Source organism: Pararge aegeria, chromosome 12, assembly GCF_905163445.1.
Source record: "Pararge aegeria chromosome 12, ilParAegt1.1, whole genome shotgun sequence".
NCBI classification, from domain to species: domain Eukaryota; kingdom Metazoa; phylum Arthropoda; class Insecta; order Lepidoptera; family Nymphalidae; genus Pararge; species Pararge aegeria.
Window position 1 is genome coordinate 5077303 of NC_053191.1, and position 26865 is coordinate 5104167.

A 26865-nucleotide genomic window follows, 5' to 3' on the forward strand; every position below is an offset into this window, starting at 1 on the left:
TCTCCGATCGAAGATGTACTGAGGAAAATTAATATGTAAGGTCTTTGTCTGCCCGCGCGTCATTTAAAGTCGTATCACACCTTCCAAACCTCCCGACCAACTTACCTTTTAGGCTCCTCAGCTTTATAATGTACCACTACTGGAAAAGATACGCACGCTGTTGAATACCAGTAGGTGGGCAGAGTATACAACTGTCAACGCGAACACGATCTTCTGTAGATCGGTTCATTTGCTTGAGCGTCGTCACGATGAACAAAACATAGCAGTTCAAGTTACTCTTATTTGCATCGGGGCTTAACAATAAGTTAAGATAACACGTGATTTACCTTATTGCTTTCCTAATTATTTGTTGAACCTAAAATTGCAGTAAGCGGGGCACTAAGCTTGGAGTTGCTGGACACAAGTGTCACAAACCGTAGCGTATTCATAAAAGCTCCATTAAATACCTATATCTGATGAAATTTACATCGCATTTTTACATCGCATTTTTTGGAGATTGGGCACTTGATGGCCACTGATTAAAAAGTATTCATTTTGATCGGGAGGATGTGGTAGCAACTACAATCGCGTCATACGACACACAAAAAAAACTCGTATTTAAATGACTTGTAGGTAGCTTGTAGACGTTTTCGCCACAAAAAGCTGCTAAGCTACGTTACGGCATCTACACATTATTAAAGGTGAACTTGTTTTAAGGTGCTAAAGTTTGCAAGACAATGAACAGGGAAAATGTTTTTTTTTTATTAATTACATTCAGTTCTTAGCACGCAATAAATAAATACATAAATATACGTAATAGGTTCTCCTACCCGCTACCGAAGGCCCGTAGTTTAACTACGACCCCAGAACAATCTTGCAATACTGATATCGATATTTGAATGGCGGAAGACCATGATATTACTTAAATTATATATTAAACAAATGAAGATCTGGCTTCATGTCCTTTAATTCCCCACAGATTAGAGAAAACTGTATACTTACAGTTACACTATAGTGTAACTTATGTATTGTTAATTAATGTAGGAACATATTATACGTGGTATAATATGTTCCTACATTTAGATAACACGAGTAGCGGTGGCTTCGTGGCCGTACGGCTTATCTTTCGAGGGGAATCCGAGTTTGGACCTCAAACTTTTCGGAGTTATGCGCGTTTTTTTTTAATTCAATGCCAGCACATGTTGAAACATCGTGAGGAAGCTTGCATGCTTGAGAGTTATTACATTATGTGTGTTTTCAGAGGCGCGTGTAGTGTACCAATCTACACTTGGCGTGGTGCACTACGGCCTGCACCCTTCTAATTCTGAGAGGAGACCTATACCCTGGTAATGGGTTGATAATGACTTTAAGAAGTCACACCAGAGCTAGTTTTTAGGATGATCCGGACATATTTTGGTCCCTTGGGAAAGGGATACAATTTTATCTTCTCCCACATTTTTTCAACTCTCCGAGTATAAGGGCACGAGTGTTAAACTTTTATCTCCTATTCCTTGTTTGTAGAAATTGGACATGTAAATTTTATCCCTTCTCAAGGGATATAATTTGGGTCTCCTGCATGTGCTAAACACATCATTACATTCACAACTCACAATTGTAAATTCCACCTTTTTTTTACTATTTAGGAAAGTTTTACTATTGTGGATAGATTTATTATTTACGCTAGTTGGAAGGGAAAGCGGTAAATAAATCGTTTCAATTGATCAACGTAAATTACATAGAACCGTATTTATTTATTGATTTACTTAATACGAGCAATCGATTAAAATTACATCACGTGCCTTTATTTACACGTACTAACTTACCTACCATACTTACACTTAAATCCCTGCAACACTTGGGCGCAGTAAATAATATATTTATTTTAGCCCTACAAACTTCGTAGCCTTAACTTATACAACTGCATAACTACTTAATCTATTATTCTAACTATTATTACTTTGCGTATAATAATTATAACTTATCAAAAACCCTCTCTGGTGAAAGCCTCCTCCAAGAACTGATTATATACGGTACCTATCTGCTGAAAGGCCTAATCAAAGACCAAAGCAGACATTCAAGACGAATCCTAATCGAATCACTTATCCTCTCGACAATTCATGACGTAAGGATCATTTTCGTAATTATTAGATAATTCGTGGTAAAATTTTTTAATCGTGCGCCCTGGGTCGGGGGTTAGTTGGGGAGTGCCATCCTACTCCACTGGTGCCCTGTTTTTGGCGGAAATGTCTAGTTTTTGAAAAAAAAATATTTATAACTCATACAATTTGAGGTTACGTTTAGCTTTTACTACTGTAGACTATAGGGAACGCCTCGCTCCGCTCATTCTGCTCGGCTCTTGAGTGGTTCAAAAGTGTTCTAACCTAAGCTAACCTAACCTTGTTTTTGAAATGCATTTTGACCTATATTCTAGTCCCCTAATTATTATCCCGTGACATATACCTTTTTGACAGGCTATAAGGAACGCCTCGGTCCGCTCCGCTCTGCTCTGAGTGGTTCTATAACTTTCTACCTAACCTAACCTAGTTTTTTACACAAACGCACAATAATAATGAATAAATTATTAATATCGCGTGTATGCGGGGTAATTAGACCTCTTGATACGACAGTGACTAACTTTTATTTAAAGTTGCGATTTTAAAACCAAAATAACCTCAAATTTTTTGATGGTCGATTTTCACAAAAACTACGCATTTCACAGAAAAAGATAAGCAGTTTGCTATGAAAAGTCACTACCTTTCTATCGATACGACACCTCAAAACAATAAAATTCAGTTTCGCAAAGTTTTACGATATTATTGAATTTCATTAAAAATATTTTCATTTTCGATTTTCACAAAAACTATGCATTTGTTCAGAAAAAGAAAAGCAGTTTGATGGGAAAAGTCACTGTCCTCTATCGAATGCACATCTCATTTTAATGTAATTCGTGCCGCACGATATAAAAACCAACCCTAATTCGTGAACTTTCGAGAAAGTTTTAAGCCACCAAGGAATGCTCGAATCTTTACTTGATAATTGAGAAGTTAGCAGATCCGTAGAGAAATCAAAGTTGAGTTGATGGTTGCCTTTTAATGGTACTATGGAGGGTAGAGGTAAGGAGAGTCATCTTATATGGGAGAAAAGTTGAAAAAGTGTCCAGTTGTATGCGCTAAATAACGGTTCAAAAATCCTCCACAATGGCGCTGGTGGATGCACATGGTATGCCGAGTTAAAAAATTTAATGTCATTATCGACTAAAGTAGTTAATTATTGAGAATTTCAACAACTTACGTTGTACAAAATATTGTGGTAAATATAACCTTACTTCCTTGTTTATTTTTCAAGCCTACTCTAACAATATTTATATTTGGCGCTTCTTTTAAGAGTTACCTTGATGCAAATGTGGCGCCATCCTAATTTAATACATTTTGACGACACTTTTTCATATACACAGATGACTCTCCTTACCTCTACCCTCCATGAATGGAACCAAGCAAATCGTACGGAGACGCTAGTCGAAAGCGGCAGAAAACTTAGAGTAGTGCGGAAATTCTTACCTAGACTTATGTCCAGCAGTCAATGGACGTCGATTAGTTGAAAATGAATTAAAATGATGATGAGTCGAATAAATAGTCGTAGTTTAGATTAGGATTATTTTTAATACGTAAATATGACCATATTGAAATTGTATATATATAAAGTATATCTCCATAATGTCTAAGTTTCAGTACCTACATTTTGTTTAATTATTGTGAGGTGATAAAACAGCTAATAAACGGAAACTTCTTTCAACTTTAACAATTGAAAAAAAAAAAAACTACTTTACTGAATTATTAAGGAAATGAAAATGATTTTACAACACGATTTTTAACGTATTGCGCAATAAACTTAAAAGTTTAGGATTTTAATTTTTCTACGAGCTACGGTCTATGATAAATAAAATTACTAGGCTTATGATGAATAGAATTATTAAATATTCTAAATATTGAAATGAACTAAACACAGATACCGTTCATTTACGGTCTTTCTTGCGATCGCGTGATTATGTAAAACTTGACTGGCGCTTTTAGAAATTCAGTAGATACCACTACGGAACCTTTGAGATAATAGAGCAAATATTTTAATTAGTGTGTCTATCCTCTTTGAAGAGTTTACCTGTGTATAATTCAAAGAGACTATACTTATTCTTATTTTGAATAAGCTTGATATGTATATTTTAAATAACTTAACTTTAATAATTTTACTATTAATTGTTCTTATAAAATTTTATAGTTTATAATATTGGTCATAATTGGTCCAAAAGTATTAGTTGTCAAAATGTTATCAAATGGGTGGAATAAAATGGCAACATTTTTTATAATGGACGTTTTCGCTTGAGTTTTATTTTCGGCGCTCATAAATGAAAGTATCAATAAAATGTTCATATAAGCCTAAGTTTTCCATAACTGCCCTGAAATAGAAAATGGTAACGATTGTTGACGATTTAGATTCATTATCTTTGCAAGAGCCAGTGTTTAAGGATGTCAAGTACTACCTCTCTGGCGATGTCTCGGAAAGGGTTTGTTTTTGACGTGTATTCTTGTTTTTATTTTTATTTACGCGTCGAATTGTAGTATAACTGGTCCCTCATTTCATTGTGTTCGCAGATTATGCAGTTGCTTCAGTCAGGGGGGGCGGAAAACACAAAGTATTTCTCAGACTATGTCACTCATCTAATTTGTGGACATAATGCCGTTGATACAGACCTCGACGATGCCCAGGACATCTACCAAATTCCTGCAGTGACGGAAAACTGGGTCCTCGCGTGCGCCCGTCTCAAGAAGCTTGCTAACCCAAAGCCTTACTTCCCCAATAAGAATAAGATATTCTCGAATGTTAATGTTTGCGTGTCTAAAGTGAGCCCTGCTGATGCCAAAGCGTTGTTTGCACTCATAACTTATCATGGTGGAAAAGTGAGGTTGACCTTGAACACAAATTGCACTCACTTGATTTGTGGTTCTGCCTCAGGGAGGAAATACAGTGCTGCCTTGTCTTGTCCTAAAATAAAAATTGTAACCCCAGATTGGGTGGTAGAGAGCATATTAGCAAGAATACAAGCTGTAACTGAAGTGTTCCACCCAAAGCTGCTTGTAGTCCCTCAGCCTCCGCCAAAGCCAATGGATCGTATCAGTGCGATCACAGGGTTTGATTTTGAAGAAGGCATTGCTAAAAACGAGGTACCCACACAAAATATGGCTGAGAACAAGGATGAGACGCAAGCTCTTCTCGACAAGTTAAAACAAAGAATGCCCTGGAATCATCCCCCTTCATCAGCAAATTCATCTGCCCCACCAACTTCTAGTGTTAATTCTATGGGCTATAGTAACGCAATGTCCACTTCCAGTATCATAAGTAAGTCTATACCTCAGGGTATTGTTACCCAGAATTTGCAAATACAAGGCAGTCAGGCAAATACACAATTTATTCAAAAACTTGGACAAAGTTCTATTGTAACTCAGGCTGGGATGAATGTCCAAAATCAACAAGTCAATTTACAACAGCAAAACTACAGCCAGCAGAGCCAGCAAGCGCAGCAGCAACAACCACATGGGCTATCTGCAATACAAATACAACAACAGAAGTTACTGCAACAACACCAAATGAATCAGAGAATGCAAATGCTGCAACAAAAGATTGGCAATCAGCAGAGCCAGCAAGGATTCTCACAACCCAATGTCTCTGCTGCTCAAATAACTCAAAACATTATACAGCAGCATATACAGAGCAACCAGCATCACATTCAGCAGTCGCAGAACATCAGTCAGAGCCCTAACACATCTATGACCTCAGCTCAGCAGCAAATTGAGAATATCAGCCAGATGTTGAGTCAAAGTGCTAACAACTTGCAGCAGTCACAATTGAACCAGCAAAATATGGTGATGAAGCAAGGATTAACCTTGAGTCAGCAGAGTGCAGTCCAGAATATTGCCCAACAACTGGCGCAGTCCACTCAAAATCTTCAACAGAGCCTTCAAAATGCTAAACTCAATCAGAGTTTGGGTCAAAATCAGGTATTAAATCAACAACAGCTTTTAAATTCAGGGCAGCAAATGTCTTCCCAACAAGGATTACAACAACAAACTGTTCAGTCTCTGGCTAATCAAAGACAAAGTATCAATATGGGTGTTATAAATCAGCAGGGTCTGGTGACTTCACAAGCTCAGAGTGGGCAAGGCCAACTAGGTCAACTTGTGGGTAACACAACGCAGCAACAATCAGTGATTGGGCAACAGATTCAGACAGTGCAGCAAACTTTGCAAAGTCAACAGGGTAACTCTGTCCCAGTTCAAGGCACTTGGCGACAGCAGAACATTCAAATGGTACAGAATGTACAAGGGCAGCATCAAATAATAAGAAGCCCACTTGTTCAGTCACGCAACTCGGCCAATCAAGTTATATTGCAGCAACAAATTATGCAGACTCAGCAGCAAGCACTAATCAACAATCAGCAACCTCAACTCAGTCCACAGCAGCACTCTATTCAACAACCCCAGCAAATTCTCCAGCAAACAATTGGTAACCAAGGGCAAACTCATCATCAAATATTAGTTCAAAAACAGCAACTAATGAATAGTAGCGGGCAACAGCAAATTGTGCAACCACAGCAAGTTTTAATAAATCAGCACACAGGCCAACAACAAATATTGGTACACGGAAACCAACAAGTGACATTGCAGGGTGGACAACAAATTGTGTCTCAAAGTCAGATTGTTCACCAAGGCGGACAAATTGTGAACCAAGGTGGCCAGCAGATTATTACTCAGGGAGGACAGCAAGTCCTGTCACAGGGTGGCCAACATGTGATAACCCAACAGGGTCAGCAGCACCAAGTTGTTATTGCTCAATCGTCTCAGCAAATAGTGGGTCAATCTGGCCAACAACTGATTGGTCAAAGTGTTGGCCAAAGTCAGCAAGTGTTGACGCAAGTACCTCAATCCCCACAGCAAGGTTCTCAGCTAACTGGTGGAGGCATTCAGCAAATAATTACACATAGCGGAGGTCAACAGATAGTGTCTCCGGGTGGTCAACAAATAGTACAAGGTGGCCAGAATGTGTCATGGCAGCAACAGCAATATTTGCAGCAAAGACAGCAAATCGGCCAGCCCGGTTCTGTTGGGCCAAGGGTAAGATGAACATTTCTTTATTATGCTTACATGTTAAACTAAAAGTTACTTATTATATTAGTTATCAACTTCATTGCATTACAAGATGATCATAAAAAGAGTTATCTTCAAGTTGATTAAAAATAATAACATGTCATTAGTGAAAACCAGAAAAGTCTATGTAGTGTAATTTAAATATATTAAATTTGGATACTAAGGAATAAGCTCTCTACGCATGTTTTGCTTAATGGTACCACAACCCAAGAATCGAACGCAGAACCTCGCAATCCGTAGTATCAACTACATGCCAGTCACTACACCATGTAGTTTTTAGTTTTATATATAAAATATTGACAACAATAACGGCATATACACATGGCATTCCGCCGCCATGCCCCTAGGCCCCCAGGTCACCTTTAAACGGCACGGCACAGGCACAGGCTTCCTCTCTCATAGAAGAGCAGGTTTAGGCTATATACCCACCATAACTTAACTATTAAATTATCACAAGTTAGTGACAATAACCAGGAATTTGGGCTTCAGAACTCTCAGAGGCACTGCGGTTGACACTAATGAATAAGGCATATTAAGAAATATGTATTTCTGACTTCTATGTTTCTAATAAAGAATAGAATAGACTAGAAACACTTTATTGCAACACAACACAATAGGAAAAATGCAAGGAAAACAGTAATAGTACTGTTTTCTGTGCTAGGGTGCAAAGGCGGCCTTATCACTAAAAGTGGTCTTTTAAAGGCACATATTATAATAATTCAAAACTGAATGAAGAATGAAAATACATACATGCATACACACAAGAATGATTGCATGGCATCATATGGGATAATTAACCTGCCAAAGCACCACAGTTGCATATTAAACCTATGTTTATTTTACCTAATTGCCCCTTTTATGAGCTAAACAAAAAAAATGTTAATTCTCTTGCGGCTTACTATCATCGCTTTAAGTAGTACTATTTTAAAATAACTATATGGCATACCTTGAATCCTAATAAATACGTATTCTTAAACAACAATATAAGCAACATCACAATAATACTGCTTTCAGCGATGGTAAGCCCCTTTTGCCTTTTGACGGCCGATTGACGCGGTGGGTAGCGACCCTGCTTTCTGAGTCAAGACTGTGGGTTCAATTCCCACAACTGAAATATGTTTGTGTGATAAACATGAATGTTTTTAATTGTCTGGGTGTTTATTTGTATACTATAAGTAATTATGTACAAATAAACACGTACATAATAGTAATACAATATGTATTCATAAAAATATTCATCAGTTATCTTAGTACCCATAACACAAGCTCCGCTTACTTTGCGGGGCTAGGTGGCGATGTGTGTATTGTCGTAGTATATTTCTTTATTTATTTTCATAAACACCTACTTATACTAAGAAAGTATGAGAAAGTTATTGACTTCTACTGGTTTAATATGAAGGTGTTGCAGGTGTCGTGGACGGCCGGCAGTGGGGGCCGGCAGCTTATACACCTGGACGCCGAGACTCATGCACAGTTGCAGCAAATGGACCCAAAGCAGCGTGCGATGTTCGTCGCACAGCTGCAGAAACGCAGGCAACTGTCCATGCAGAGAGCTGCAGCGATTGCCCAGCAGGTGATCTAGCCTCTTTATATTTAAGTATAAGCCGCGCCATTAAAGAATATTTCTTGTTTGTTTGTCTGTCCTTCCTTTACGCCTTAACTTAGCTGCCAAGCAACTTGATTTCTCGCATACAGTCAGTTGAAAGGACGAAGAGTAACATAGGATACTTCCTATTCCAGGATTGGGATTTGTAAAAGGATCAAAGTGTTTCATATTGAACTGACAGAAGATAAGCCCCCTTGAATTTTTACATTACAAAATGATCATTAAAAAAAGTTATCTTCAAGTTGATTAATAATAATAATATTAGTGTCATTAGTGAAAACCAGAAGATTAAATTTGGATACTAAGGAATAAGCTCTCTAATGTATGTTTTGCATAATTGTTACAACAACCCAAGAATCGAACGCAGAACCTCGCAATCCATAGTATCAACTACATGCCAGCCACTACACCATGTAGTTTTAAATTTTATATATAAAATATTGACAACAATAACGGCATATACACATGGCATTCCGCCCCCATGCCCCCAGGTCACCTTTAAACGTCAAGTCTGTCTGTCTGTCTTAATAAATAAATAATATAGAGTTATAAAATTAAATTTAAATTTGATTATTGATAAAGTAAAATAATATTTTCTTTTTTATGATTCCTATACCATCAAAAGTAGCTAACGCCTTTTCAAATCTATTCTTTAATGGCACGTCTTATATTAGCTGACATCCTAAGTGTAGTCAATGTAAGGCTTGTGGCCAGTTGGTTTGGTCTTAACTAAAACATAAAATCGACGTTCAAGTAAGAAGATAATATTTTTCTAACTTAAAGATAAAATCAAGTATACAAATACAAATGCTTTCTGAGTCCAAGGTCGTGGGTTCGATTCCCACAACTGGAAAATGTTTGTGTGATGAACATGAATGTTTTTCAGTGCCTGGGTGTTTATCTGTATATTATAAGTTTTTATGTGTATTATATTCATAAAAAAATATTCATCAGCTATTTTTTAGTACCCATTACACAAGCTACGCTTACTTTGGGGCTAGGTGGCGATGTGTGTATTGTCGTAGTATATTTATTTATTTTTATATTTATTAATCTTTTTGGATAATTAAACCTAATGTGTAGCGTTATAAAACGTCAAAATATACTCATACTAATTATTGTTAAATCCTATGCTACTATCTATTTTTATTTAAATTTGTATTATCAATAAAAAAGTTTTTCTATTGCAGCAACAAGGTGTAGTCACCGGGTCTCCGGGTGCACCTTCTCCAGCACCACAAAGTGTTACTTTCATTCGAAGTCAGCTACCGCCGGGATTGTCTCAGCAACAGCAGGTATATTCCTTGATGTTTATTTTACCTACTTTGAAGAATATTGGTAGAACAGTAAAGATGAATGGAGAATCTTTGTAAAATGGGATTACCATAGTTTTTCTCGGAGTAATCTTGATTCAGAATCTGCCCTCTGAATTGGTGGTAGTCACTAAAAACAGTCACACTTGACTTTTCAAAAATAGATGAATTTATGTTTTTCGTTTTTTTACGAATTTTAGGTGTCGGAAAAAAGTTACCGTTTCCCAAGAAATCTCTAGTTTTCTCTTATGTATTTATACATCGCATACACGCATTGTATCAATGTACACACGTATTAAATATAGTGTATTATAGTCCACCAATCCAAACTGGCCCAGCGTGGTGGAATACGGCCTAAACCCTTCTAATTGTGGGAGGAGATCCGTGCTGTGTAGATTGCCGATAATGGGTTGATATCAGTGGCGTGCACAGGACAATGGCGAGCATAAAGAAGTAAAATGGCATAAAAAGGTAAAATCCTCCTCCAGTGTCAGTTATGTGAAAATGTTAGGTTAGGCAGCGCTTTTGTGTATATATGAAGTACACGCCACTGGTTGATATGACGAAGCGTACAAACAGCGTGTGCGACTTTGTTTTATGCTATGTAAAGATGCTGATTAATTTCGACAGGTACAATGGCTCCAACAGCAAGGCGCAAGGGCCACCGCATTACCCACGGCTCAGTCAGTTCAGACACCACAATCTCCTGGTAAGAGTAATCTCTATTTTGATATAAATATACGTATAATACAAATTATACCTTACATTCAATTTTATTTTTGTATTTATTAAATACTAGCGTACCCGTAGCCCGCTTCGCCGGGCTAGATTTTGCTTTATTTTATTTATACAATAAACTTACATCATTATATTTTTAATTTAAGTCTCATAATATATTAAATCATTTATTTCTCTCCGTATTCATTCTCTTCTATTCTCTTCTCGAGAGGGTGAAGATCATTATCTACACCCATGTAAACCCAACAATAGAATATCAACATAGTAAATAAAAGCTGTATTTGACAGTTTGACAGTTCAAAAATAGGAGTGCACCAAACTTTACAGGATTACTCTCCAGGTCAATCCAGAAATTCCCTGAAAGTTTCATTGAGATCGGTCCAGCCTTTTCGGAGCCTATACGGAACATACCCACACACTTTCTCTTTTATATATATAGATAGATTGTATAACAGTTACGATTGTCCATCACCATCATCATCATTAATCCACTACCGGCTCTCTACAGGCAACAGGTCTCACGGCATGAGTAGTCATTAGTAATGTTAGCCAAGTAGGAATTGGATATGGAGAACACTCAGGCATGCTTCAGGCATCATCTCAATTGTACAACTTCAAAGAAATCAAATGAGTATTAAAATAAATATTCATTCGATGAGAAGCGGTGATAGTCGGTAGGGCTTCGATTATACTTTCGGGGGAGCGAGTTCGAATCCCGACACACACCTCTAAGTTTTGTGCATTTCAAGCAATTAAAATATGTATCACTAGCTTCAACAGTGAAGTGCAATCGTGAGAAAACCTATATGCCTGAGAGTGCTTTATAGTGTTTTCAAGGGTGTGTGACATCCACCAATCCGCAATAGGCCAGCGTGATGGACTACGGCCTTAACCCCCGTTCTCATTGTGGGAGTAGACCCGCAGGGTGATTACGTATCTCGCGACAGGTTTGCAACAGGCGTAAATCTTGCAATCACTGCTGTCAAACGTCACTTTTCCATACAATAAAAAACAAAAGTGACGTTTGTCAGCAGTGATTGCAAGATTTACGCCTGTCGCAAACCTGTCGCGAGATACGTAATCACCCTGCCGTGCCCTCTAGTGATGATGTTTATAAGACGACTATTTGAGTATTTTCCATCACCATTCAATCATCTGATTTAAGAGTAGTAGAGCTTTTATTGACAGAGCTCCTTCCTATAAAGTACTGCCGCCATGTTATTTCTGCCGCCAAGCAGCATTTCTGTGTTCCGGTCTGAAGGGCGTGGGTGCCGGTGTTATTTACAGGCACGTGAGGCGTAACACCACTCAGGTTTGTGGACACAGGGGTGGCATTTTGTAGGACGTGTTCCAGGCGTGCCCTGGGATATACAACGTGTAAAAGAATTGCGAAATAATATTGAGCGATGCATAAGTACATTTCATAAGGAACCACCCTGTAAAAATATTATATCATAAGAAGCATATTTATTTTTCCATACAAACGAATTGAAAACATTTCAAGTGTTGACAACCCTATTGAAGATAAAAGACCGACACGAGCCTACCTACGCTATGCGACGCGTACCTAATTAAGTGACAAATTCACATGATTTTAATTTTGCATTGAAGTTAGGACTGTAACTGATGGTTTTCAGTAAGAAGTTTGACTGTGGTTTATTCAAAAACTATTAGGTTTTATTTTTTATTAGATTTTAAGTCTCAGAGACCCTACATAATGTACGTCTGAAGTCTGTGAAGTATTATTTCGGTTTTCATTTAGACGTTGTATACATGCATTCATATGCACAGTTGTCAGCGTTGTCAGGTGTTTTGCTGACGTAATAATGCAAGAAAAATTGCGATGAAAGAAAAACGGAAACTCTTTGTTAGATGAAAAATAGTTAGTTTGAAAAAAAGTGTGATGGATAGTTTTATACATAGATGCATTTCACATATTGATATTGTCTCACTCACATTTTTAGGTACTTAACTGAGAGAAAACTCGAGCAAAATGGCGTTGAACGTGTTTAGAAGTTTTTGGTATTCAGATTACTGTCCATACATACTGATGGGCGACGGAAATTACAATTTCAAAGCGATACCAACCTCATGTTCTAATACCGCGATGAATATTTCGTAGTGATCGCCAAGCGTTGCTATAAGTTATGAACCTATAACTTTCGAATCTCGATTTTTATATTAAGAATATTAAAGTTCTAATCAAAGTTGTTTATTAATATAATATCTTTTAATTTCTAATGTTAATATAAACTCTGCTCAATACACATGTGCGTTTCTATAAAACTACTTTAGTTTTAATATTTCCTCAAAATCACACTTGGAATTCTAATGGATTTAAGTGAAGCAGAACGTGAGTAAAATTAAAAATATTGTTGTGAGGTAACTTTTAAAGAGGGCGTAGGGTTTGTAAAAGGGTTGTGTGTTGTTGTATTGAGTGCCTAGTTTTAGAACTTACTCAACACTTATTAATATAAATGTATGGTTTTATATGTAAATATGAATTGTTGTGTGGTTCTACAGTTTTTAGAGGAAATATAATTACTGTGGAATCCGATTGAGGAGTTGTAAAAGTTATTCGTTTCATGGAGGATCGAATATATCTAGGATAGACCTACCACCTACCTCTTTTCTTGAGCTGTTTTTAACCTATTTGGTTGCCTGGAAGAGATCGCTATGTAGCGATAAGGCCGCCGAATTGTATACCTTTTGTTAAATTTTTACTTTTAATTTGTTATGTTTATGTGGTGTACAATAAAAGTGTATTCATTCATTCATTCATAGACATTAGCCTTTAAATTAAGGCCTCACAAAATTCCTGTATATAACCGAGATATCAAATCTTAAAAAGCTTCTTTGCGTTCTTTTAAGTAGTTTTAATAAATATAATAATACAGTCTTTGTAAACCACAGAACATTGAATTAAAAAAATGATTAGGACATTTCAAATATTATACTCCATAAATTTCAGAATTGATAATAATAATCAGCTTATTAGAATGTCCACTGTTGAGCATAGGTGTCTTCTCAGAAGAGATAGTAGAGCATAGATCCGCCCCGCTGCTTCAATGCTGTTTGGTGGGCTTTAACGATCACTATCACATTTTTATAGCACTAAGTGAGATCGATGAAGTACCGTGCTCTCCGAGGCATGAGGGTGAACAGTGAACACCTCTAATTTCCCAACTCCGAGCTAAAACTGAAATTGAATTACCTCTACATTTAAACATCACAATCCGTAGGAGTTGAACATGCCAGCCACCAACTAGGTAGTTTTTACAATAAATTTATAAATTACTATGTTATCGGCATAAACATATGGAATTCCGCCCCCGTGCCCCCAGGATATTTTAAAACGTCAAGTCTGTCGGTATGTACAGATTCTACCACCGGTTCGGATGGCAGATTCTACCGAGAAGAACCGGCAAGAAACTCAGCAGTTGCTCTTTTCATCAATTTACATTTAAACATTCGTTTTTCGTTGAGGGATGAAAGCGGAGCCGGATGTGTCCAGGCAACCTTGTCATTAAGAAATTTTAACATATTCTTTATACTTATAAATTCATCCAATCATATTATTAAAGCGTATACTCAATCCCACGAATGAATTAGTCACATCTGCATATGCAAAAGGTACAAAACCTTTCGAAGTAGATTGTTTATAGGAAAGAGCAAAGAGTTTACCTATGCCCAGTAGTGGAACGCTATTATGCTGAGAATGATCCAAAACGCTGTTGTTTCAGCTTCCCTGTATTGTTAAACTTAACTGTTGGACTAACTGCAATTAAAGCTTATCTTGTAGATGTTTGATTTGGGATGTAGTAAGGTGGTGGGGCGCCTATTTGTACCATTCTATGCATGTATCAAAAATACAATCAATAATGGGGAAGATTACTGAAAACGTTTACGCAGAGAGCGCTGCCGTCTTTAGCGGCTTGTGTTTGTCGGTAGGGTGGTAACTAGCCGCGGCCGTATCCTCCCACCAACTCTGACTTAGGATAATTTTAAAAGTGACGCTGCCGGTGATCTCACCCCGGAGCTTCCACTTAAAAACATTGGCGAAGTGGGTAGCGACCCTGCTTTCTGATTGTTTGTGTGATGAACATGGATGTTTTTCAGTGTCTGGGTTTTTATCTGTATATTAAAAGTATTTATGTGAAATCTATTCATAAGAACATTCTTCAGCCATCTCAGACGCCATAACACAAGCTACGCTTACTTTGGGCCTTACATGGCCACGTGTGTATTGTCATAGTATGTTTATTATTTATTTATTTATTATTATAGGCATGTGTTTCAAACATTTGGCGCTCTCTAGGCGGAACTCATTGACAGTGGTTTTCCCCATTGACGATGCTTCGAACAGATTAGCCTGTTACCATTTTAGACTGCATCCTTACTTAACATCGGCATGGCTAGCATAGGCAATAGACAAAATTTATACCGCCGTTTTTTAATTTTCAACAGTGTAAATTATAATAGAAAAACAAAAAGTAAGTAACCAAGCAACCGAAGCTTTTTGCGAGAAGACCATTGACTGTAACGACTATCGGAACAATTACTGTTGACCCATCACTCTAAATGGCGGTAATCTCGTAACACGTATATTGTTAAGATGTTATGTGCGCTAATGCTCGGAGAGTTGATAAAGCTGTGGGAGAAGATAAAAGTTTTCCCTTTCCCCGGAGAAAAAAAAGGGTCTCTTGCCCATGCTATGTGGTATGTTGGTTTGCAGACTAGGGCTGACTTAAATGTAGAGGAATAATAAAGCTTGTAGATGATGTAAATGTGTACTAAACTCCTTAGTAGGTGGGGCCGTAGCGGGCAACGTCGGTTCTGTGGGAGGTGCCACAGCGGTGACTGGGAACGTGGAAACTCCTCTGCAGCAGCTACAGCGACAGCAGCAATACCAGCGCTTGCAGCAGCTCCAAGCGCAGCGGGATCACGCCGCTCATCACCACGCTGCCGCTAAACAGGTAAACCGCTGCTTGATTAATTTATCTACATTCATTGATTCATCTATGCATACATTATTATTATTAAACTCTTTATTTGTATACCACAACATTAACATATATAAAATGAAAAAAAAAGAAGAGGAGAATATACTGCTGGTGGTACAAATATTAAAATACATATATGCGAATAACTACATGCTAATACATAAACTAGTGTACACAAATTGATAAAAAGTAAATAATATAATTAATAAATACATACTTTCATTTATCTATGCATCCAATTATTCATCTATGCATCCAATCATTCATCTATGCATCCAATTATTCATCTATGCATCCAATCATTCATCTATGTATTCATGCATTCGTATATACTTTTCATTTATGCATCCATTCATTCATCTATGCACCATTCATTCGTCTATGCATCCATTCATTCATCTTTGCATACATTTGATGGTCATTGGCGCAGTCCATGCTTCCTGAGTCCAAGGCCGTGGGTTCGATTCCCACAACTGGAAAATGTTTGTGTGATGAACATATTTTTTATATGTGTATAATAAGTATTTATGACTATTATTCATAAAAATATTCTGCAGTCATCTCAGTACCCATAACACAAGCTACGCTTACTTTGGGGCTAGATGGCGATGTGTGTATTCAGTATTGTCGTTGTATATTTATACATACTGAATGTATGTATAAATATTCATTTATACATTAATTTATCTATGCATCCATTCATTCATCTATGCATTCATTCATTCTTCTAAGCACAAGTTCATTCATCTATGCATATAATTGATTGATCTATGCAACCATTAATTCTATCATTCATCTATGTAGGCATTCATTCTTTCATCGATTCATTTATTCGTGAAAGTATAGTGGTTAACACTTTCAAGCTAACACCGAGTTCGATCCCCTTTGTAAAGTAATGAGCTCCTCTCTCGTAGGAGGGAGAATCTTAGAGTACAACTAGTTTTGGTAACTGACCATCAAAACTATAGGAACGATTACTTTCAAATAATGTGATTTGAATTTCAAAAGTTAACTACTACCGTTAACTACTTCGCAGAAAATACAATTTAATTTTTACACAGTTATTTACCTTTAATGTTATGATTAACAGCTTTCAAAAATAATCAATATATATATATACCTCAGCGAAAAGCTTGAGCTGACGACGAAATAGAAAATTGCGTAAATATTGCTCAAGTTACTTAGCGTGTAACATTTAAATTTATGCCTTTGTGTAGGTTGCACCCGTCACGCAACACGTGGTAACTCCGCTGCAAGAGCAACAAGTGGATGCTCTTCTAACGCCCACCACCCCAGAACAACAGCAAGGTAAGGTCAACCGACGGGTTAGTTTTCAAAACCGATTTGGTTATAATTTGCCTTTTGTATTAAAAAAAGTGCACTAAAATTTATGTTTTTTAATATTTTAAAAGGATATTTTACCCTAAAAAGTACGGAAAATAGTGTTTAAATCATCACTTTTATCAATTATTAGCCAATAACAATCCATTCCTGGACTAAAGACCTATTTCCATTTTTTTTATATTGCATATTAATATTTAATGTAAGTATTTTTTTTATTTAGTTTAATTATTCTATTTATGTTATGGTATAGTGCGTAGTGATGGGTCATAGATACCAAATAAATAAATAAATTGGGACGATTTGCCCTGAACGATAGTTCTGCGCTGCGCAAGCTTAATTTAATCTTCGTGCAAAAAATGACACCGTATAATACAGTTTTTGACTTTGTCTTCATAGCCGGCGCAAGTGCTCTGTTAGTGAACTCAAAGACGAAGACAGCTCTGGCTAACATGCTGTCTATTCGACTGCAGGGCGCCGCGCCGCCACCGGATCACGAACCTTCGGCTGCCGGAACATTGAGGTACATATAATTCACTACTCGAAGGAATGTTAACGGTAAATCATCCACGATTAGGTATTGATAACTTTTCAGCACTTTAAGGTTTTGATGCTCGCAATCGTCGAGTACTCTCTGACTATCGGATCACTGTAACGATAAAGCAAAATGGACTTAATGCCACTCGTTTTACAGTCGGAAATTCAAGAATCCCATTTTTTATCATGCAAAATAGAATTGATGTGAAACTGCGGACGATTTGATCTTCAAAACAAGTGTGCATAAATTATATTTTACTGTGACATTACCGAACACGAAAGTCAAAATGGACCTGCGATTAGAGGCGTTCAAATCGTTCAAAACAAAGGGACAATGTGGAAAACAGAAGACATCACTAAAATAATTATGTATTAAGTAGTTGGGGCCCTCATTTAACATCATCATTTCAACAGATAGACGCCAATAGATGGCCACTATGGGATTCCAACGTCCATCGGTCCTGCGAGCTATTTACCCAACGCATTGTCCCTGTAGCTTCGAAATTCGGTAACACTGGTTATTCTTTATCACGTAGAGATACTCCGAGTATCTCCGAGTAGCTCCATTGCATCTTTTTCTGATGCCAATAAACTAGTTTAGTAGAAGTAAAGCTTTTTGTGACAGCTCTTTCGGAGAAGAGTGTGGTTGCTCGTGTGAATCGCACATGAGGCTTATCACCTACGGCTCAGGTTGACGGACACAAGGTGGCAATTTATAGGACACTAGCTGTTGCCCGCGACTTCGTCCGTTTTTGTTTTTCAAAAGACATGTGCCTCATAAATGTGGGCAGCACTTTATGTATTTAGGATATCTAAGCCTGGTGTAAAATCGTCAAAAACTTTCGTCTACTCTCCCCAGAGAACAAAGATTCATTTCGGGATAAGAAGCTTCCTATATTACTTCTAATACCTTCAGGAATATGTGTACAAAGCTTCGTAATGATCGGTTTGGTAGTTTTTGCGTGAAAGCGTAACAAACAAACTTACTTTCACATTTATAATATTAGTAGTGATGTTCTTTGCATGCACTTAAAGGTTTACTATGTAATGGTTTTCCAGTTACCATCAGATGCGTCAATTCTATTCAAACATTTATATTATAGTCTTGTTAGTTCGCTCGCTCGTTTCAGTTTTCGTTACTTTCGCCCCGATCAAGTCAAACAACTAGTGTATTTTGATACAGGCTTATGACAGCGGCACACGCAGCGGGCGGTGCGGTTCGGGCGTCCACTCGGCTGCTACTGGGTCCAGCGCACCATCCTCACCAAGTGCCCACGCCGGTATTTAATCTCATGTATACTATGGAAAACTAGCCGATAACTGAGCCTTCTAGATTCCTCCTTCTATTTGACCTTGACATATTGACAAAAGCAGAAATCAAACAGGTAAAATTATATTAAGATTAAATAAGTTGCAACCATCCGAATGAGTCATTCAAAATTTGAAAAAATACTCATCACAAACTTTGAATTTTTGAAACAAAGGAAAATACTTTTATGCACTTTTCTGATGAGGTTTTTATTAGATCTGACCTTAATATATTTTCCATGAGTAAATTAGCCACCAAGGGAGAAAAGAAGTAGGAGGTTGGGTAGTTCATATTAAACTTTTGATTCGGGTTCTTACGAACTATTTATCCATTGATACTGCATCGACTGCACACTTAAGAAGTTTCTATTTACTTGAAAGTCAATATTGGACTTAACTTGTGACGTCATGAGAATTTCAACATGGCGGAAAGCTAAAGACGATATATGTTTTATAGGCGGGCAGCGCAGGGGTAGTGGGCAACAAAGTGTACGCGGGGGCAGTAAGGGCGGCACCCCCGCGCGCTCAGTTCTACGGACACAATCCCAACCTCAAGTTGCCGCCTGATCTGTTCCTTCTCGGATGCGTTTTTCATATTGTAAGTATTAAATTTTCCACAAATAATTCCTCGAGAGACAAAATTATTATCATTTTAATTTTAATTTTTCAAATATACTACGACAAGACACACGTCGCCATAAACCCAAAGTACTTGGGTCTACTGACCAATAATATAAATAAATTGGGACCACTGATGAATAATTTTATGAATAATAAAGTTAAATACTTATAATATATAGATAAACACCCAGACACTGAAAAACATACATGTTCATCAAACAAACATTGTCCAGTTGTGGGAATCGAACCCACGGCCTTGGACTCAGAAAGCAGGGTCGCTGCCTGCTGCCCCAATAGGCTGTCAATTTTGCATTGTTTTATTCACTTGTGCCATAAGATCAACCTTTCAAATGAGGATCACACCATGCTACCGTTCCACCGTAAGAATTATAAGTTTCTTGAATATTTTTATTGCGTTTGTCCTAAATTCTAAATTTAAAGAGATCTTTATAATCGAGCTTACTATTGCATATATATAACATCTTAAGTAGTTTTATAACAAAAAAGGCACACATTTGGTTGGTAAGGCTAACTAGTGGTACAAAAGTAGTTGTGCTATCGCAAAAGTACTTAAGCAAATATGATTTTTATTGCTTTAAAAATAAGATCTATAACGTATGTTTAGGTGGAGTATCAGCAGTCAGTCGGGGCGGAGCGCGTATCCCGCTGGACGGAGGCGATCGTGCGGCGCGGAGGGGAGGTGGAGAGCGGGTACTGCGCACGAGTTACGCATGTGCTATGCGAGACGCAACGACATGGCGTTGTTATGCAGGTACGCGGAGTACAAAACCAGTTGTTCGAGGAGTAAGACCCAGCTACAGGGCTTAAAAACGGTTGCGATATAACCGATATTTATATTATTTAGGTCTCGTTAGACCAGTGATTTGGGGTGTATAAACAATGAAACCAATATGGTCTTGCCCGGTTATGGGGCTCTTCGGTGGTTTCGAATGCGCTTTGAAGAGCGAGATCGAATATGAGCGGTCAATCAACCCATACAAGGTCGCTACTCGCTCAGTAACTGGTTAGTCGTTTTCGATCCCTGAACGGTATCAGGGAACTCATTTTAAACTTAACTAAACCACTGGTATTAATTTAGGTCCTTAAAATGCTTCTAATCGGTACCGAAACGCGTTTATCAGCTTTGTAATGTGTTTCTAGTTTTAAGCGCGTCTTAACACTTTCGCAGACATTGCGCGACGTCGGTTTCCTTTTTTATCGGTACAGAAAACGGTTTCCAAGCCTTTTGCCATCTACGTCGTAACACGTCGGTTAACATTTATCGTTACGGAATACCGGTTTTCAAGCGTTGTGACACATGGCTAAATTTCTAGCGTGTTGTCTCTGTTCACTTTAAAAGGCATTGCGCGACGCATTCATTCGTTTTTAATGCGTATTACGCGACAGGCGTAAATCTCGCGTATACTGCTGTCAAAAGTCACTATTCCATACAATAAATATACAACAGTGATGTTTGACGGGAGTGATGACGTAATCACCCTGCCTGTTTCCAAGCGTGGTGTGTCACGTGACTTGGTTTCAAGAGCATCATTACATTTCTATTGACGTCCGCAGGCATTACGAGACGCTAAGCGCTGCGTGACTGCGTACTGGGTGGCGGATACGCTTGAGCGGCGATGCGTGTCACCGCCGTGGCACGCACTGCACCTGCCCGCACTGCACGCACGCACCGAGCGACCGGCGCAACACCACCGCGCCGCGCTCACGGGCTGGCGGCGTGACGAGCGACGCCGTCTCGCTTGCTGCCTGCGACAGATCGGCACCAAGGTAACTCAAGGTCACTCTGGTCACACTCAACAACAAGGTCTTCTACTCGCGGCTCAGGTTCGTTGGGGCCGGCCGATGAGGGAGGGGGACAAAGGACGGAGGCGAAAGATATACATGCATCAGATGAGAAGGAAACAGGAGACACTCCATCACAGCAAGCATGGGCAGGAGACATTTTTCTACCCGCAGAAAGGAAAGAATGTTACCTTCCACAGTTATCACTGTCTGAGCATTGGCGCACGTGTGGAAATAATGTTCAAATATTATACGTGCAGTAATAGACGGTGTACATTTCTCCCAGTCTCTGTTGTTGCCGTGCTTTGCCATGTGGACACGTAAATTTTATCCCGTGACAAGGGATATAATTTGTGTCTCTTGCTAGCCGTGCCGGAAGATAACAAATAAAGAGACTCGAGCAGTGAGACTGAGCCGCAGCAAGAGAGAGAGAGATCTCATATTTTAATTGTGTCCTACCTAGAAAGGGAAGAAGAAGAAGGAAAAAGAAGGAAGTGAACAAGAAATAGAATCAAGAACTTGTATGGAGTCCAGAAGGTGATACGGGAGCATATGGTACAAGATCCGCTTGAAATTTACAGTAATCTAGGCAAATTTTATATCAGAAAATCAAAACCTATTAGGGTGATCAAGATGAATCAGTAATGTAGTTATTTCGTTTCTCAATAAAGTAAAATCGTTTTTGCTTTCCAGTTAACACCATACATGAGCCGAGACAACACAGTGCTGATCTGCCGACGCGCTGAAGGCAACAAGTACAGGCGCGCGCGCGACTGGGGAATCCCCTGTGTCAGCGCGGCTTGGCTCACTGACCTGCTTCTGGGCAACATGACAGCTTTGGCTCAGGTAACACAGACAATGATGCCAATTCTGTTGTGCACAAATCTCTTAAGCTCATGTAACGGTACGTAACGTAACGGTACGTACAACGTAACGGAAGACAATGGCACTAATTCTGTTGTACAGAAATCTCTAAAGCACAAGTAATATGGACTATGGTGCAAATTCTGTTACACAAATATCGAAACAAATAGACAGGTCTTATAATAGTGTCCTATTCCACAACAATATTTTGAAAAGGATGGCTACGTTGGTGACCTGTTTCATCAGATAAAAGTTTATTAACGATTACAGTCGTAAATAAAGAGTTTTAAATAAAGTTATTTCAAAATAAGAATCGAATTAACAACTGCCGTGTTTTCGTGTTTTGGAGCAGCCATGCCATAAAACTATAAAGTTATTATAATCTGATTTTATTATGAAAATACTTCTTGAGAAATTATAGTCAGACCATAAAATACGAGAATCACCAAATAACAAGTTTGCGTACGCAAGTCCGTATACGTACTTGAGTACGTGAACTACGTATTACGGTAGTTTTGATATATGTTTTTGTCTTCAGATCGAGAATGCAAAATATCAACAGTTCAATCTGCAACATCCTTTCCGCATGGACTATAGCTTGGTTTCGCATCTTATGAGTAAGTGTTGCTATGTTCTGTTCAGATCTAGTTTATTCAAAAAGTTAATATATAAACGGTCGCTAACACGTAACTCAGCCAACACTCAAAATTCTTGATGAAAAATAATTTAAAACACAACTTTAATTTATAAGTATAAATCGTTTGTACGTTGGCCAAAATATAACAATGAGTTTCTAGTAAGTCGAAAATGAATGCCGTCAGAGACCAGAACCATAAAAGAAAGCCTAAGATACTGTGTTGTAGTTGTGGATTGTTTCTCTAAATGAAAGGTCTGGGAAAACAAATCTTTTATCTGGAATTAATGATAGCCAAAATAGGGAACCATAAATACGCAGAAACTGGATACTTTATTAACTTAATTCTTTAAAATGTGCATTGTAAATAATTTATAATAAAAATAAGTAATAATTATAGTAATCGAAAAAAAACTTATCCTTATCGACGATGATCTTTAGCTAAAACGTCCACAAATACCCAATACCTTTGCTTTTTTCAGAGGTTACACCAGGCTAGCGTTTACATGTTAAGTTTTCCTTCCAGACGCATGGAAAATGCCCATCAACATAACGCAAGAGTCACACGAGCGCGCGAAACGCAGTGCGGCGGCCGCGGGCGGGCGGCGCGCCAAGCGAGCGCGCCTCGACCCTCCCCCATCGGCCCTGCAGCCCCCACCACAGCCACCCCCACTGCACTTGGCGCCGCGCGTGCTATTCTCCGCCATGCCGCCGCAAGAACAGAACCGCCTCGCAGCTATTGTCAGGTACAGACATTATTTCTTTACTTACTTTTATTCGATGAAAAAACTTGTTTATGATAAGTAAAAAAAAAAAAAAATTTGTTTATGTATTTGAATTTAGGTTTATAATAATTTTACACAACCTGTCAGCTCTCGCTGATCTTGTCCTAATCTAAAGGTTGCCTGGCAGAGATCGCTACTAAGCGATAAGGCCGCCTTTTGTATTTCTATTGTTCTTTTATTTTCCTAACTTCATAGTGGTGTACAAATAAAGAGTTTAAATAAAGAAATAAAAAATCTACTAAGATATATCATATTACTTTCAAGAGTATTACTTGAGCTATTTTAGGTAAATCACACTATTATCAGTAAGAGTAGGACTTTACTCCTCTCCCCGCCTGACCGTCCACCTTGCACATCGTATATGTGCCGCGGTGGTGCTTCATCATTAATTTGTTGTAGCATTATTTTAAAACTAATCTCCTGAGATATTCATTGGAATCAAATCAAGAGCAATTTTGTTCAAAATTAAATACTCGTGATGTATAACTTATTTATTTGGATAAGGATTATTAACGTGTTGAAATGAAACGCAGACTATTATCCATCTCTGCTTAATTTCATCTGGGTCTATTCAGCCGTTTTGGCATGCCTAATTAACAATATCCACATATTTACAATATAATTTTTATTAAAAAACAATTATTTAATTGCAGAGTTGAAAATACAGAAAACGACGAAGAGATTAATAAATAGTGTACAAGTTACAAAAGCAAAAAAATAAATTATTAGTGGTAAAAGTAATTTTTTTTGTAGATTTGTAAACCGTTACACGTATGTGTTACGTTATGTGGTACATTAAGGTTACGTAGATCATTAGTTACATTTAAAGGGCGAGGCGTTAGTTAATAACGTACCACCTAAATTCTCTATTCAAATTAATTAATTTACCCATTGTTATTTTTTGGTCGTTTCTATAGTTTTTCCTAATTTTCTTATTTCCAACCAAGATAGTGAGGAAAAAGCAATCAAAAAAACACACATCACAACGTTTAAAATAGTTCACATGTAAAAAAAAGATATAAATTGATCGTCTAACTAAGGGGGTACGAAACGCATATTTAGAAGTACTGTCAATTTATTACTAACTGTCATAGCTGTTTTTAATTAAACCTGAGCCGGTTTTATAACGTATGATATTTAAGGGGTATCAATACATACGGGATAAAAATTACTTGTCCACCGGCCATAGCACTTATTACTTCCATTCTTGCGCCAATGCTCGGATAGTGATTGAAATGTAGAGAGAGTGGGAGAACATAAATATTTAGAACTTTACACGTGAAAATACGTCGTGCCCATACACATCACTGTATACAACATATCACTGTATTTTAGCTCGTAGTATTCCGCGTTGTTTCATAATAGTGAATTTAAAGTAATGTGTGTTTAATTTCCATAGACAACTCGGAGGTCTCGTTGTAACTTCTGCCGCTGAGGCAACACACCTTGTAATGGAGAAGCTAGTCCGAACGTGTAAACTGGTGAGCTGCCTTGTCACCGTCAAGCACTTACTCTCTCCCGAGTGGATCCTAGAGAGCCAACGCGCCAACAAGTTCGCCGACGAGGCCAAACACGGCCTCCGAGGCGAGGCCTTCAACAAAACTTTCAAGTGCGACGTGGACGAAGTCTTACTTTGCGGCGAGCAGAGGAAGAAACTTTTCGAAGGCATCACGTTCTATCTGACACCCTGTGTGAAACCCTCAAAGTCAAGCCTCACAGAAATGATCGAGCTGTGCGGGGGAAAAGTTGAGAAGAATCGCAGATCATATGTCTCAATCCAGGAGTTGCACAGCCAAAAGCCGTACAGCTATTTGGTTCTGACTGTTCCAAATGATCTGCATCTAGTCTACTATCTATTACAATCGGAAAAGACTTTAAACGTAGTTTGCAACACCGAAGTGGTCTTATCAGCTATACTGAGACAGAGGCTCGAAATACAAGAGTTTCTCGTTAGAATTGATTAAATATTAAATTTTATATAACAATTTGGTGTTCAATGAAGTTCAATATGTATTTTAATTTATGGTATCAAAACAATGAATTTAGAGTTGAATAAACTTTTGGACGGAAGTGACCGCAATTCGAATATAAAATATTCGCTAAATTTCAATAAAAATTAGTGTCTTATATATTATGGAATAAAATTGTAAAATGCAGATGACATATTATGTACATTCCATGTCAGTAAAATGTTTCACAACTTAAAGGTATTGTCAGTGAGTCCCTTAACGCATTACTAACATTTAAAAATAAAAGCTGATATAGATTATGGGACAGTTTCAAATAAAACCGCGTTAATGATTTCGTCATCAAACTTAACTTCCTATAGACAAAATGATCCTAAGGCTAATTAAATTCGGCGAATTATTTATTTTCATATAAAATTACTTGTAACTTAGCAAAAGTGTACCTAATTATAACTCAGCAAAATTGTACCTACGCGGTGTAGCGTTTATGAAACGGTATGGGACTTTCAACGACGATATCAATTTTAAACAAGGACAACTTTGCCTAAAGTGCGATTTTAATATAGTCAAATAGTTTTACAGTGACAAGTGTCACGAAGTAAAGCAATACTAGTATTCGAAGAGGGTGTGGGCAATTTTGCGGGGGTGTATGAAAATGCGTTAGTAATATTATATCAGAAATTATTTCTTTTTAGTTTTCTGTACTCAGATAATAGTCATATGAAATTTTAATATTATATAGCACACCCTAAAAAATTGCTAACTTGCTCTGCAGCCATAGTTAGTAAATTTACATTAGTTTTTAATGCATTTTTAAAGTCAGGGTATTCGTTCACAAATAAATAATTTAAATGTAAGCATTGTTGCAAACTTATTTGCTTCTGAAACAGTTACAATAACAGGTTTCAGTAACGTGATGCCGAAACAGTTATTTAATACTTGTCTGATACATTGTTTACATGATTTACTTGTGCCTTAAAATTTTACTTTTGTTTTTATTTCGAATCTCTAGATATTTTGTTAACAACTGTTCATATATTTATTGAATGGGTACTTGTAGTATTTCTGTGAATTATAAATGTTAAGAATAAAAATATATTTTTATTGTAAGTCAAAATTTTGGAAATTTTATAATTATTTGATAGAAAATAAATGAAATAGTAAAATGGA

General features: G+C 37.6%; 1 protein-coding gene across 3 annotated transcripts; it reads left to right on the top strand.

Annotated features, from left to right (window-relative positions):
- Window positions 1–4338: 4338 nt before the first annotated feature.
- On the top strand, window positions 4339–26810 carry LOC120628317 (PAX-interacting protein 1). Of its 3 annotated transcripts, none has more exons than XM_039896626.1 (16): window positions 4339–4537; window positions 4626–7142; window positions 8575–8748; window positions 9972–10076; window positions 10725–10803; window positions 15639–15808; window positions 17053–17143; window positions 17576–17699; window positions 18897–18993; window positions 19479–19619; window positions 20268–20414; window positions 21218–21430; window positions 22139–22291; window positions 22848–22926; window positions 23470–23689; window positions 25128–26810. In XM_039896626.1, the coding sequence occupies exons 1-16, from the start codon at window positions 4442–4444 to the stop codon at window positions 25690–25692; spliced, it is 4971 nt and encodes a 1656-aa protein (XP_039752560.1). In that variant the 5' UTR covers window positions 4339–4441; the 3' UTR covers window positions 25693–26810. The 3 variants fall into 3 exon arrangements, with proteins under 3 accessions (XP_039752560.1, XP_039752562.1, XP_039752563.1); XM_039896628.1 differs by having other exon boundaries at window positions 15642–15808; XM_039896629.1 differs by having other exon boundaries at window positions 8584–8748; window positions 25128–26809.
- Window positions 26811–26865: the final 55 nt, after the last annotated feature.

Excerpts from the sequence above, each read along its gene's own strand:
- LOC120628317 (XM_039896626.1), top strand. The coding sequence starts at position 4,442 with ATGGTAACGATTGTTGACGATTTAGATTCATTATCTTTGCAAGAGCCA. Across the intron at positions 4,538-4,625 it reads CTGGCGATGTCTCGGAAAGG|ATTATGCAGTTGCTTCAGTC; the intron begins GTTTGTTTTTGA and ends TTGTGTTCGCAG. Across the intron at positions 7,143-8,574 it reads CCGGTTCTGTTGGGCCAAGG|GTGTTGCAGGTGTCGTGGAC; the intron begins GTAAGATGAACA and ends TTTAATATGAAG.